General features: G+C 40.6%; 2 protein-coding genes across 2 annotated transcripts; both read left to right on the top strand.

The window, feature by feature from the left end:
- The first annotated feature begins 796 nt into the window (after window positions 1-796).
- On the top strand, window positions 797-6,896 carry LOC125607256. The gene is made up of 3 exons (XM_048777151.1): window positions 797-1,055; window positions 2,384-2,602; window positions 2,770-6,896. The coding sequence occupies exons 1-3, from the start codon at window positions 797-799 to the stop codon at window positions 3,120-3,122; spliced, it is 831 nt and encodes a 276-aa protein (XP_048633108.1). The 3' UTR covers window positions 3,123-6,896.
- Window positions 6,897-13,143: 6,247 nt separating this feature from the next.
- On the top strand, window positions 13,144-13,722 carry LOC125607255. The gene has a single exon (XM_048777150.1). The coding sequence runs from the start codon at window positions 13,144-13,146 to the stop codon at window positions 13,720-13,722; it is 579 nt and encodes a 192-aa protein (XP_048633107.1).
- The last annotated feature ends 613 nt before the right edge of the window (window positions 13,723-14,335 follow it).

The following is a 14,335-nucleotide window of genomic DNA, read 5'->3' as shown; positions in this document are numbered from 1 at the left end:
CCTAATCTCTCTCTCTCTAGAATCGTATGAAGCCTAGCCATTAACAATGTCTTAGAAAACAGTAAAATAGGGTTTCAGGTCATCTAGGGGTATATTGGTAATTTGTGGTGACTTCTGGGCCTAAAATAGTCACGAAACAGGTTTGTCCTGTTTTTTGGGATCACTGTCGACCGACAACAGTGATGCAATATCGATCGACAGTCCTTCCTTTCCTCAACAGCTTCCTCTCGCGAGGCAGACTGACCACTCTTCAGTAAAACAGACATAACCTCTAATACAGGATGCAGATTGACCTCAAATCAGTGACGTTGGAAAGCTAACTCAAATTTATATCTTGTGTCAAAAGATGGGTTTGATCTAATGGTGGGAAGGTCTCCATCCATTTCTAAACATCTGATGCGTTTATGCAGTTCTGCACCTCAAAAGACTCCAAAATCACCATATTTCTCCAGAACGCACCTGAACCTGTAAATACTCTTAATAGACTCTATATAGTAATATATATATATATTAAAACACTTATATACCATGGTATAACAATACTAAACTATTAATATAACAATGGGTTTTTTTGGTTGAACATTAAATATAATATTTTTTATATTCCATATAATCATCATTATATATATATATTCCTCCACAGGCACCAATTGTTGAAGAAACACAAGCCATAAACGTAGATAATATTTGTATGGTGGATGGTTGATGGATTTCCACAGATCAATTCAGCGGCATTGGATGGGTTTGGAAGGATAACACAGGAAAAATCCAACGTATAGGGACACAGAAGTTAAGAATGGGTGAGACATCATTACACTCGGAACTAGAAACGTTAAAATGGGCAATGGAGATCATGATTCAGCATTCAACCTGTCAAAGATTTGGGACAGATTGCAAGAATTTGATTACATTGATAAAGGACCCCCAAGCTTGGCCAAACTTCTCAACGAAACTCGAGGTCATTCAAATTCTTCAGATGTGCTATCCGGACTTCAAGATCAGCTACGTGCCTAGAACGCAGAATGAAATTGTTGATTCTCTAGCTAGGAATGCTCGTACTTTTCATAGATCGCTTTGTTTTATTGGTTGTTCTATTACCGTATGGTTACCCAGATCACCTCATCTTTGAGTAATAGAATAGCCGTTTGTTACCAAAAAAAAATATCACATACATATAAATTTATAATATATGATTTGCTTTATTATTATATATATTATCTTTGATTATAGTAGTTTAGAAGTGTCATCCATAAAATCTAATAATTATATTAATGCTCTTATATATGTACAGGTCGTTCACCTAGTTAATAGTATGATCGAAACTAATATTGTTAAGTTTTTCTACATTGATTTGATTTCAATAACTTTTAAAAGTAATTAAAGTATTCAAGTTAATATGAAATAGTATATGATATTTTAAGAAGAATTTTCGTTTTCAAAATGATAGAGTCAACTTATTCATTATGGTGATTTCATTCATAAGAAACATTTATTTCATTCAGTGTCTACATATTTTTCTTTTTATTCTTTAGATTACGTTCCTTTATATCAACTCATTTTTATTCATTTGTAGTTTTATGGTTCTTTTAGTGCTAACCAATTAAAGTTCCAAGTTGACATTCAATTTTTGTAAAAAATATTTCTATTTCCAAATGTATGTTTAAACTTGTATTTTAAATGTGGTGCTTGATTTTAATAGATTCCTATTTACTCAGTTACCACAGTTTTTACTTTTATTTCAGATTACAAAAATATTGGAAACTGGTTGAAAAATCATATGACCGAATTTTGACTCTTCAGAAATACTTTTGTTAATAATTTTATTTGTTTAAATTTAATATTCTCTTATTATCGGTAGCAAAAAAAAATACATAATTCATATTTTTTCCCTGTGATTAATTTTAAATATTTTGGTAGAGTTTACATAAAATGATTAAAGGTTTACATAAAATAGTTAAAATTCAGGTAAAATATCAAACTGTATTTATTAATTTGGATTATATTCAAAGAAACCTAATGTTTTTAAAATATTAAAATATAGATTGACACATTTGACACATGTAGCAATCCAAAAAATTAAAGATTTTTTTTAACCTCGTGAGAGACATATGGAACTTCATTTAATCTAAATATTTCTTTCTGTGATTAATTTTAGATATTCTGGTAAAAATTACTTATAATTTTGTCATTTTTATTGGAACTATGAATGGTAAAAATAGTTACAATTCAGTTAAAATATCAAACAATTTTTATTATTTTAGATTATATTCTAAGAAATTTAATGTATTTAAAAGAAAAATATTTTGACACATGTTCCAAGCCATAGCGTTTTTTTATCTTATGAGAGAAATCTTGAACTTTATATAAGCCTGAGATAACTCAGAGTTGATAAAAACTAGCAAACACAAACACACAAAAATATCAAATATGATCAAGATAATAATGGTGATGACTTTGGTAGTAATGGGTGTGAGAGCAAAAACTATGACCGAGTGTCAGGAAACTGTCTGCAAGTCCTTATGTCAAAACATAAAAACTATACCTTGCACGAGTTGTGTCTTCAGATGTGCTTTTCCTTCATCCTTTCAGCATTCCGACACAAGTAGCTAGAACTAGCAATCTATATTATATAAGCATTTCCCTACATTTATAATCATATCATGAATTCGAAAACTATTAATCGAAATCTATAGTTATCGGGTTATTTTGATAATTATTTGACTGATATAATATTAAAGTTAAAAATAATGATTCTTATGATGTTTATAGGTGTCAATGAAGTAGACCAACGAGTCATATGTTACCGGAATTGCGTTGTGGGTTGTGGAACTGACAATGCGTGTCATGAACGTTGTAAGAAAAGTTGTGGTTACCCACCCTTGGTGAATCAAGTAGACCAACGGGTCATATGTTACCGGAATTGCGATGTCGGCTGTGAGACTAATAATGCATGCCATGAACGTTGTAAGAAAACTTGTGGTTACCCACCCTTGTCGAATGAAGTAGACCAACGGATCATATGTTACCGGAATTGCGATGTCGGTTGTGGCACCGACATTGCGTGCCATGAACGCTGTAAAAAAAGTTGCGCTTATCCACCCTTGTTGAATGTCCATCTATGACGTGCTGAGATTCAAGAGTGCTAAAAAGTTGTGGAATTGTTGAAATATAACTAATGGGTTTTAATAGCATACCAGAATAGCGTTTTTTACGATTATGCTATGTTTTTGATACCCGTGTTTTAAACATAGCATTTGCCTTTTACGAGACGCTATGTTCGAATGTCGACTTAAAAAAATTAAAATAAGCGTACGGTTTTGAAGGAGATGCTTATATATTATAGCAAAGAAACATAAAAACTGTTATCTTTAGTTAGCGCAGTAATGCCCGCGACACTTAGAAAATTTTTGGCTCCTAAAATTAATTAAGCTCCAAAAAAAAAAAAATAGAAACCCCCAAAAATTAGGGTTCTCCCATCTCTCGTTTGTGTCTCCCCCATTTCCTCCATTCAATCGATAATCTGGAACCAAAACCTCTCATTTCTCTGAATCTAGCTCACATCAAATCTCACTCTCAATTATCAAGCTCTTTACTTATCTCATCCAGAATCGGCAAAATCACGTCCCCTCTGATCGAAATCCATCTCCAATCTGTCGAAGGTGAACTCGGGTTTTCTCACATTGTCTCCAATTCTGATTGTTAACCGTTAATCTCTTCCGTAGTAGTGATTTAATTGCATGTTTAATTGATTTGTTTTTGTGCTCTCTGTTGCAGGGAGATTTCGTTCCAGAGTTTTCGATTAAGGTATCGTTTTTGTGCTCTTTAGGTTTCTCGATGAAGATTATAATTTGCTGGGTTTATTAACACCGTTGTCTTCTTTTGTAGCTAGGTCAAATCAAAGTTCAAAAAATCTATCAGGTAAAATTAGTAACAAAACAATTCCATTTAAGGACTCTCGTTCTGTTTTGTTCTTTGTGGGTTGATAAAGTTAATCACTTGTATGTAAACTTGGTTTGGAGCTGAAACATGGACAAATCTTGGGTTTGGTTACCAAGGTATTAACTTCACTTCACACTCTTTTAATTTCTCGTTTATGTATATCTCATTATGCTAAACTGTTTATCTCTCACTTGTGGTAACTCGACAGGAATAGACTTGAGTATGAGAAAGGAGCCAGTGACTTTGTGTCTTCTTCATCGAGCCGTTTAGGTGTTCCAGCTGAAATGTTCTGCCCTTGTGTTGATTGCCGCAATGTCTGCCATCAGTCTAGTGATACAGTTTTCGAGCATCTTGTGATTAGAGGGATGGATCCGAAGTACAAGATTTGTAAATTCTGGTCTAAACACGGAGATATAAGGCCTGATAAGCCATGTGATATCAACTCGTCTGAGAATGAGGCGTATGAGTTGTTTAGAACAGCTTTCATGGCAAGTGAAGACCATCAGTCAGCTCAGCAGGAGAGTGCAGAGGCGTTTGCGGGTATTGACAGACCAGAAGAAGCTGAGTTCAGAAAAAAAATTGGAGGATGCAGAAACTCCGTTGTACTCTCAGTGTGCTAAACACACGAATGTTGCTGCGATCATGGGACTCTACAGGATTAAGGTCAAAAGTGGGATGTCTGAGAGCTATTTTGATCAGTTATTGGTGTTAATTCATGACATGCTTCCGAAGGAGAATGTGCTACCTAAGTCTACAGATGAGGTTAAGAAATTTCTGAAACAGTTTGGGTTTGGGTATGATGTCATCCACGCCTGCAAGAACGACTGTATCTTGTACAGGAAGAAGTATGAGGATTCGGTCAGCTGTCCAAGATGCAGTGAATCAAGATGGGAGAAGGATAAGCATACTTGTGAAGAGAAGGAAGATGTACCACAGCTTTGTCTTCAAAAGTCAGAGCTACCAAAAACAAGGCTCAACTACAGATAATTAAGCCCAGCAACATACAATCTGCGACTGCGTGGAACAATTGGGTTAAAGGAAGATGTACCACAACTTTTAAGGTAATATAAAATGTGGATTGATTAGAGTCTGTGTATATTAATATTAATTGACTGAAATTGTAATGTGCTTGTTTAGGAACAAAGTGATAAATACAGGGAACTCAGGAAGGGACAAATTCCTCATACCACTAGCCGTAAAGGGATGATTCGACTTGCAGATGAGATGGTATGTTTGTATTTTCCAAACCTTTGGAATTAGAAATAATTTCAATTGCTGACAACAAATTCATATAAATTGTAGAGGAAAAACAGTAGTGATCCTAGAAAGGTAACTAGAACAAAGGTTTGGGTCGCTGGTCACACGCATTCTGATGGAAGACCTGTGAGTCAAGAATTTGCAGAAACAATAGTAAGATGATTTTATTTCGTAGATTTAAATTTACTTGCAAGTTTGTTAGTATGAGGACATTTTACAACAGTCGTTATATATGTTAATGCAGGAGAAGATTAAGAGAATTGACAGTGAAATGGGGTCAAGTTCAGATAATGTCGGTGAAGATGCTGTCACTCAGGTGCTAGGAAAGGATGAACCAGGAAGAATTAGGGGGATGGGGAGAGGGGTTACTGCAACCAAGTTGGCATTCTTACATGCTAGAGACTCCCATGTTCAGAAGCTTCAAGATACGCAAGCAGAACTAATCAACAAGATTGAAGATTTGCAAAATGTGGTCAAAGACTTAGCCGGCCAAAAGGTAAGTTCCTTACAATAGATTTTTGACTATATAGCCTTTTAAGTGCTATCTGGTTTAAAGAATCTTTTTTATTTCTGTCTGTGTTAGAAAAAAAACGATTATCGTTCTAGCTATGAAGTAAGTGATATTAGCAAGGGAGGAATAAGGTGCCAACTCCTTGATTGGGTTTCGAATGATGATGTCGTTGTTGCTGAAGGAGAATACCACTCTAGTGAACCCTATTATAAGATTGGTCGAATTCCATTGGGTTCAAATGTGGCTGCTGTAGTAGTGAAGTCTGTCTCAGTAGAAACAACATCTATATGGAGACCTACAGCAACTTGTGCTAGGCTTTCTCAGGCGGTTGGAGTGAAAATTGCATGGCCAGCTTATAAGATAATCCTGGACGATGATATTGACTTATCAAGCAATGGTAACATCAACGGATCAGAGGTAATTATATATTGTTAAGATATTCCCTAATATACATTGAATACATGACTACTGAAATTTATATTTTTTTAATGATTCATCCTACGGATGCGTCTTTTGGAAAAGTTCAAATCTTTGACTACTGGAAATCAGAAGAAGAATTAATTGCTGAGGGTGTATTGTTGTCGACTGATCCTGTTGAACTAGTGAACCAAGTACCGCTAGGACCGAATGCTGCAATTCTTAGAGTGGATTTGGTTGTGAAATCTGATGCTTTTATTTGGAGACCTACTCGTGAAATGACCAAGATGGGTGATGCCCTACATGGGAAAATTGCATGGCCTATTGATAAGATACTACTACCTGATGAAGATTCACCAAAAGAATCAAACAAGAATTCCATTCAGGTATGTTTCTGAAACATCTTATTTATTACTTAACTAAAGTAGTGTGATTCTTGTTGATTCAACGATGATTGTGTTGATTGTCTTTGTTACTATCTTTCGTTGTAGAGTGGTAGTAACAGCAGTGGCTGTAGCAGCAAAGGTGGTAAACAGAAGTGCGCTCTCTTGGACTGTAATAACTCTGGACACAGAGTGGCTTTAGGTCGTGTATTCTCAACTGATCCAGCAGAGAAGGTGCATTTCGTCCCTTTAGGTCCCAATGCTTCTAAGGTTTGGGTAGAGGTTTCCGAGTACGATGGGGCACGAGTGTGGAGGCCAAACTCAGAAATTGAATACATTGGTGATGCAGTTGGAAGCACAGTGGCTTGGCCAAATGACAAACTTGTTTTATTGTAAGAAAGATCTGTTGCTTTTGAACTTGTTATGCTATTATGCTAGTTGCAGCACACTTTGAACTTGTTATGCTATTATGCTATTATGTAATATTTGACAAGAATGTTTTAATGTTGAATCTTTGAAGTTTATGTTTCATAATATAATGTCTAACAAAAAAAATCGAGTCTATATAAAAATAAATATTTATAAATTATAAAATGAAATATATAAATATTATAATTATTTAAATATGCTATATAATAGCATCAATATTAGCTGCTATAATTTCAAAATAATATATATAGCAGGAACTATTAATTGCTATATATGAATTAAAAATAACTTCTCGAAAACACTGTTAATAATATAACTAATAACATTAATGACGCGCTATTAAATAGGTTACTATTGCAAAAAGAAAAGCGCTATCGATTCCGAAGAAACGATAGCACCGCGAAAAAGTGTTATCTAATGTGCCAAACCTACTATGACGGGCGATGATACAGCGTTCCTTAAACCGCTGTTGAATTGTTAGATAACGTTTTTCGTCCGCTAGTAAAGCCTATTTTTCTTGTAGTGATATCATCTCTAAGTTATTACATTTAGAGATGTAACTGATATGACAAGATTCTATATGAACATACTAAATCTAATAAAGAGATTATTATCTTAACATGAATATGATAGTATAATATTCACTAAAGCCTAAAGTCAAAATGCATAGACATGATCCAAACTTATACAAGAATATAAGTATTTGTCGTTTTATCGTAAAGTTTCAACGGTTACTCCGATTGAGATGAAACAAGAGAAAATTTGACCAAGACGAGTATATGGAAAAGACTGATCCAACTCGCCATTTGGAAAAGACTGATCCAACTCGATGTTGGTCGAGTTGGATTGGTCGATCGAACTCGCTGTTGGGGGAGTTGGACGAGGTTCGTCCAACTCGCCGAACCGCGAGTTGGACTTGGCTTATCCAACTTCCCCAATGGCGGGTCGGACGATGTTGGTTTGGTTGTTTCGATGCTCGGGAAATGTCCTTTTGATGGGTTGAATGATCCCTTGCGAGGAGCTTGTCGTGCAATAGTTCTTAAAAATACAAAGTTTTAGTTTTCCATATTCATATTTTCTTTTTAGACAGGTTTCTCGGGAACTTCCTGACATTGATTTTTTTCGTTACCGATTTTGACCCTAACAGTTAGCCCCCCAGCTCGCAAGATGTACACAGCCCTGGACGCCAGGCGGCCAGACCCGAGCCACGGCCCCGGGCGCCAGTGGCCAGGCCGACGACACGGCTCTGGGCGCCGGCGGCAAGCCCGACATCAGGGCCCGGGGCGCCGGCGGCCAGCCCGACGTCACGGCCCTGGGCTCCGGCGGCTAGACCCGTGTCACGGCCCCGGGCGTCGGCGGCCAGACCGACGTCATGGTCCTGGGCGTGGGCCGTTCGGCAAGTGCGGCCAATTCTTCGTAAAACCATCCTGATGCTAGTCTAATCCCGCACTTTGCATCCTTACTCGGAGCCTCGCAGTTCGAATCCTTAGAATCGTGAATCTAAAACTCTTTCGTTTCGATCGGAATCATCGGGAAAGTTTCAGAAAACCGCGAAAGCTTCGGTTGACGGATAGATCTCAATTCATCGTATAAGACGATGACGGTTATCCTAAAACACCATCATCTCAACTATACAAAGAATTGGAGATCTTTCAGAAGATCGAAATCGTGACAAGAGTACTTTCTCGGAAAAATCGTAAGAACATCGAACGTTTAATGAACGGCCCGGAGGGACCCAAACATGACCAAGCGGCCCGTTTACGATTTTTTAATTCAAGTTCGAGATAAGTATGATGGTTTGTGTTTATCTTTACATAACAAGATAAATATCAAGTTTCCAGAAGATAAATGTCAAGTTTCCCGATAAACATGGAAGATCGACAAAAACGGAAAAAAGCCCGATTCCCGATAGATCCGGCCCAAAGGGAGAATAGACCGACCTAGGAGGAGTATATAAAGAAGCTTGGGGAAGAGGCAGAGCCATGAGAGCAAATCCGAGATCTAGAGACTTAGAGAATTCCTGTTAGCTTAGAGAACTTAGGGCTTAGGTGGTTAGACTAGCAAGGCAAGGCTTAGGACGTTTTGTATTACAATAATGCACTTGGAAGGCCCAAAAAGAAAAAGATCATCGTGAGAAAAATAAATAAATAAATTTGTTCCCTGAATCTAATCATCGTGAGAAAAATAAATAAATAAATATATATGTAGCCAAAGTCGCATAAACCTATGTTTTTCGTTGCTCTTCTATTCGCTACTCACATCCCTAATAACTTTATGTTAGATGTCCAAGTGTTTACTAGTGTTATGTTATGTTTTCTGTCGCAGCATATCTCTTCTCTTCTTTCGGAGGAATTTTGTATTCATATCATTTAATCAATAAAACGCCTTTGAGCGACTTTTTACTTACTTTTTGTCATCTGTTCTTCTTTTTCGATTTCGTGTGGTTACGCAGAGAATCCGAACCTTCAGGGAAAGTCGGGTTATCTTGACCTTCCTCCATATTTAACTTACTAAAATCCGAACGGGAAGATCTAAACAACGCCATGCTGCTGGACAATCTCGATCTTATCAACGAACGCCGCGACCAGGCGCTCATTCGGATCCAAAATTACCAGCACGCTGCCGCAAGGTACTATAACGCAAAGTGCGCCATCGCAGGTTCAAAGAAGGCGATTTAGTCTTGCGTAAAGTCTTCCAAAACACTGCCAAACGAAACGCAGGAAAACTGGGAGCGAACTGGGAAGGACCGTACAAAGTCATAAAAGTGGTCCGACCAGGTTCATATCAAATCACAAAGATGCAAGACGTAAAAATCTCAAGAACTTGGAACGCGATGCATCTTAAGAAATACTACCACTAACCATAAACGTGGAGTAAAGAACTACGAAACGGCTTGATCCCCGAAAAGGGGTACGTAGGCAACTCGCTAACCGGCGGGTTCAGCTATCCCCCCCCCGATTAAAAGGGGGGGGGGGAGTTGGGTGCGTATACTCGTATACTCCCACGATTTTCGAAACTCTTTGCAAACAACACAATTCGCCAATTACTAAACGGCTACAACAACGGATCCTGTATCCACCAAACGATTATAACATCCAAAAAATTATCACCCGATAACGATTCGCGGTCTTTTGCCCATAATCCTTTTATGGAATAAGAAAAATTAATTCACAACACTGCGAGACGTCGCTTCGTGCTCGAACAAATATTTTTCAACAAAAACTCCATACGCCTACAAAACGGTATCATATCATTGTTGCTAATCACAACAAACGAACTCTAACGTCCTAAACAGACAAGCCGCCTAAGGGTAGGCTCTCTTACATCCGACAAGGATAACATAGCGTGCTATACAAGAAATCCAAAATTTTGGTTAGCACTTCCTAACGGAAGTAGCTCGGTTCGTACCCAGACAAAACATATAAGCCGATAACACTTTGCGGATTTTAAAACGGTACGAATCAGGTTAAAATCGCAAACAGGCAAAATGAAAGCCGATTTGTCATCACAAAGCCTCAGTCCGAGAGTAAACCTAGGTCTTGCCCTAAACCCAGCCTTGCTGGTATTCAACATCTCATAGACATAGTATCAACGCCCGATACGAGATCCCAAAACTTGTCTCTTCGCTTAAGACTGTCCGTTTCACGAATTTTCGCGTAAATTAGTAAACCCGAAAAAATTCTCGCTTTGTATAATCGGTGGATACGGTGATCATCTGAGAGGCAGGAATGAGACGACAACTCACACCCTGTCCCTCTAACTTCGATAAACAGAAGTTCTTTTGAAAACATAATATTTTGTAGATTGAGCCGCAAGTTCAACAAACGCCCTGAAAAGGGCCGGGATTCAAAGCCACCAACGGCCAGTCCTAAAAACATACATCATGGCCTCATGACGGCCGAAACACAATCAAAATAAAAGAAAAAATCCCTAAAGGGATTGATAAACCTAGACGCTCCCCGGAGCATCACCTTCATCCTCAAACTCACCCAAAAGTAGGAACGGTCTCGCCGTCGCCTCCCTTAGTCGCACCACCACTGCCTGCCTCATCCGCGCCAGCTTCGTGATCCTCGACTGCGTGGCCCTGGTCCTCTGAACCCTCTGAATCCGGTACAAGGGTGCACACGGATTTCAGACCAGTGAGAATCGAGTCGAAGTCCTCTCCGGAAACCGCCCACTCTTCCTTACACGACAGCAGCCTAGCTTCTTCGGAATCTAGAGATGGGCCTCGTTGCCTCTAAACAGCTGGATCTCGCTTAGGCTCCCCTCGATACCTGCCAAAGCCAAGTCCCTCTTACAGACAGCTATCAGGGACTCGAACAGGATGGCCATCTTCGTCAGACGAGCGAAGAAGTCATCACGGGGATCGACGGTCTCCGTCAACTTGCGAGCCCCCGTCTCCTCAAGACTCTGAATCTTCTGTTGAAGACGACGGACTTCCAAGGACTCGTGTTTCTTCTCTTTCTTCACTTTGAGCAACGAACTCGCGGTCTTCCCGAGGTCACGTTCGAGATCGCCGATTTGGACTTCGAGCTGAGACGTCTGGGCAGCATGGGCATTCTCGATGGTCTGTAACACAGCCTCAGTACGCTTCAAAGCCTCCTGCGACGACTCCAGCTCCCTTGACAGGCGCACGAATTCCGACCCGCAGTCACCGAGCATCCCATCAATCAACGATATAAACTGTCCACAAAAGAAAGGGTAACATGGATTTCCGCAATAAAATATCCTTAGCCAAAGATTTCGATTTTCAACACATATCGTCCACCCGCAAGATCATCTCCGAGTCTTAAAGGCTGGGGGGCTAATTTTTGGGGTCAAAAACGGTTATCTCGAAATCAACGGCTAAGATTATATCTTATCTACGGATTTTCCGCAAAACAATCGCTGAAAAGAAAAAAACCGAGAAAACGAACAACAGAAACGGGTTACCCAGGGGACACAGCCCCGGACGCCTGGCGGCCAGACCCGAGCCACGGCCCCGGGCGCCGGCGGCCAGGCCGACGACACGACCCTGGGCGCCGTCGGCCAGCCTGACGTCACGGCCCGGGGCACCGGCGGCCAGCCTGACATCACGGCCTGGGGCGCGGGTGGCTAGCCCGACGTCACGGCCCTGGGCGCCGGCGGCCAGACCCGCGACACAGCCCCGGGCTCCGGCGGCCAGACCGACGTCATGGTCCTGGGCACCGGGCCGTTCGGCAAGTGCGGCCAATTCTTCATAAAACCATCTCGATGCTAGTCCAATCCCGCACTTTGCATCCTTACTCGGAGCCTCGCAGTTCGAATCCTTAGAATCGTGAATCTAAAACTCCTGTTTTGTTTCGATCGGAATCATCGGGAAAGTTTCGGAAAACCGCGAAAGCTTCGGTTGACGGATAGATGTCAATTCATCATATAAGACGATGACGGTTATCCTAAAACACCATCATCTCAACTATACGAAGAATTGGAGATCTTTCAGAAGATCGAAATCGTGACAAGAGTACTTTCTCGAAAAAATCGTAAGAGGTTCGAAAGTCTAAAGAATGGCCCAGAAGGACCCAAACATGACCAAGCGGCCCGTTTACGATTTTTTAAATTAAATTCGAGATAAGTATGACGGTTTGTGTTTATCTTTACATAACAAGATAAATATCAAGTTTCCCGAAGATAAATGTCAAGTTTCCCGATAAACATGGAAGATCGACGAAAATGGAAAAAGCCCGATTCGCGATAGATCTGGCCCAAAGGGAGAATAGACCGACCTAGGAGGAGTATATAAAGAAACTTGGGGAAGAGGCAGAGCCATGAGAGAAAATCTGAGATCTAGAGACTTAGAGAATTCTTGTTAGCTTAGAGAACTTAGGGCTTAGGTGGTTAGACTAGCAAGGCAAGGCTTAGGACGTTTTGCTGCCTGCAGCTCTATATTTTCTGTCGCAGCATATCTCTTCTCTTCTTTCGGAGGAATTTTGTATTCATATCATTTAATCAATAAAACGCCTTCGAGCGACTTTTTACTTACGTTTTGTCATTTGTTCTTCTTTTTCGATTTCGTGTGGTTACACAGAGAATCCGGACCTTCAGGGAAAGTCGGGTTATCTTGACCTTCCTCCATATTTAACTTACTAAAATCGACAGTGCGAATTTTGGTTCCCACAGTTTGGCGCTAGAAGGAGGGGGGGGGGGGTATTCTCTAACTCAAAAACCGCCAGTCGATTAAGATTCAGCATGACCACGTCGCCTGTCCGCAACATCGTGTCATTCGAGGACCGAGAAACGGCTCGTCAAGCCAAACCTCGCAACAACCTCCTCGTGATCGAACTTAGGATTCAGGACATCGAAGTAGCAAGAGTATTGGTCGACACCGGATGCTCGGCCGATATTATCTATAAAAGCACCCTCGAGAGAATGGAGATCGATCTAAGCACTATCACAGACGATCCCAGTCCAGTAGTCGGACTCTCGGGAAACATTACGATGACCCTTGGCTCGATTGATCTCTCAGTCAAAGCCGGGAGCATCACCAAAACCGTGGAATTCCTGGTGGTCGATGGTCCGACAGCGTATAATGTGATCGTCGGAACTCCATGGTTGAATTCCATGCGAGAGATCCCCTCGACATTCCACCTATGCCTCAAATTTCCGACTCCTCTCGGGGTCGAAACGATACAAGGGGATCGTGAAATATCGCAAGTCCGCCTAGCCGCTGGGTTAAAACGAAAAAGCTCCAAAATCGAAACCCCCCGGAAAAAGCAAACAGTTCACGAACCAGCATTGCAAGACTCTCCGGAGGTCTTCTGGCAGTAGCAAAGAGCTGAAGCCCTAGAAGGGAAGCGTGAACCCACCTGTGAGCCGGTAATTTCGATCTGCCTCGACGAGTCTTACCCAGAGCGATGCGTCGAAATTGGAACAAATCTCCGTGAACCGTTAAGAGCAGAGCTCATAGCATGTCTCAAGAAGAACCTCAATACGTTCGCTTGGACCGCGGAAGATATGACAGGAATCGACATCAACATAACATGTCATGAACTTAACATCGACTCGACTCACAAACCTGTCAAGCAAAAGAGACGAAAGCTGGGACCCGAATGCGCCACTGCAGTCAATGAGGAAGTCGAAAAACTCCTCAAAGTAGGGTCGATAACAGAAGTTAGATATCCCGACTGGCTTGCCAATCCCGTCGTAGTCAAAAAGAAAAACGGAAAGTGGCGAGTATGCGTCGACTTTACTGATCTCAACAAAGCATGCCCAAAAGACTGTTTCCTGCTTCCGCATATCGACCGACTGGTCGAAGCAACCGCAGGGAACAAGCTCTTATCATTCATGGACGCTTTCTCCGGTTACAATCAGATCATGATGAACCCCGACGATCACGAGAAAACTGCATTTATCCCCGATCGTGGAACATATTGCTACAAAG

The sequence above is a fragment of the Brassica napus genome, chromosome A3 (assembly GCF_020379485.1).
Source record: "Brassica napus cultivar Da-Ae chromosome A3, Da-Ae, whole genome shotgun sequence".
Taxonomy (NCBI): Eukaryota; Viridiplantae; Streptophyta; class Magnoliopsida; order Brassicales; family Brassicaceae; genus Brassica; species Brassica napus.
This window is presented reverse-complemented; position numbering and strand designations above follow the sequence as displayed.

Coding starts and splice junctions, on each gene's coding strand:
- LOC125607256 (XM_048777151.1), top strand. CDS start 797: ATGGGTGAGACATCATTACACTCGGAACTAGAAACGTTAAAATGGGCA. Junction 1,056..2,383: donor TTCTCTAGCTAGGAATGCTC/GTACTTTTCATA, acceptor GAGATAACTCAG/AGTTGATAAAAACTAGCAAA. Junction 2,603..2,769: donor CTTTCAGCATTCCGACACAA/GTAGCTAGAACT, acceptor TGATGTTTATAG/GTGTCAATGAAGTAGACCAA.
- LOC125607255 (XM_048777150.1), top strand. CDS start 13,144: ATGACCACGTCGCCTGTCCGCAACATCGTGTCATTCGAGGACCGAGAA.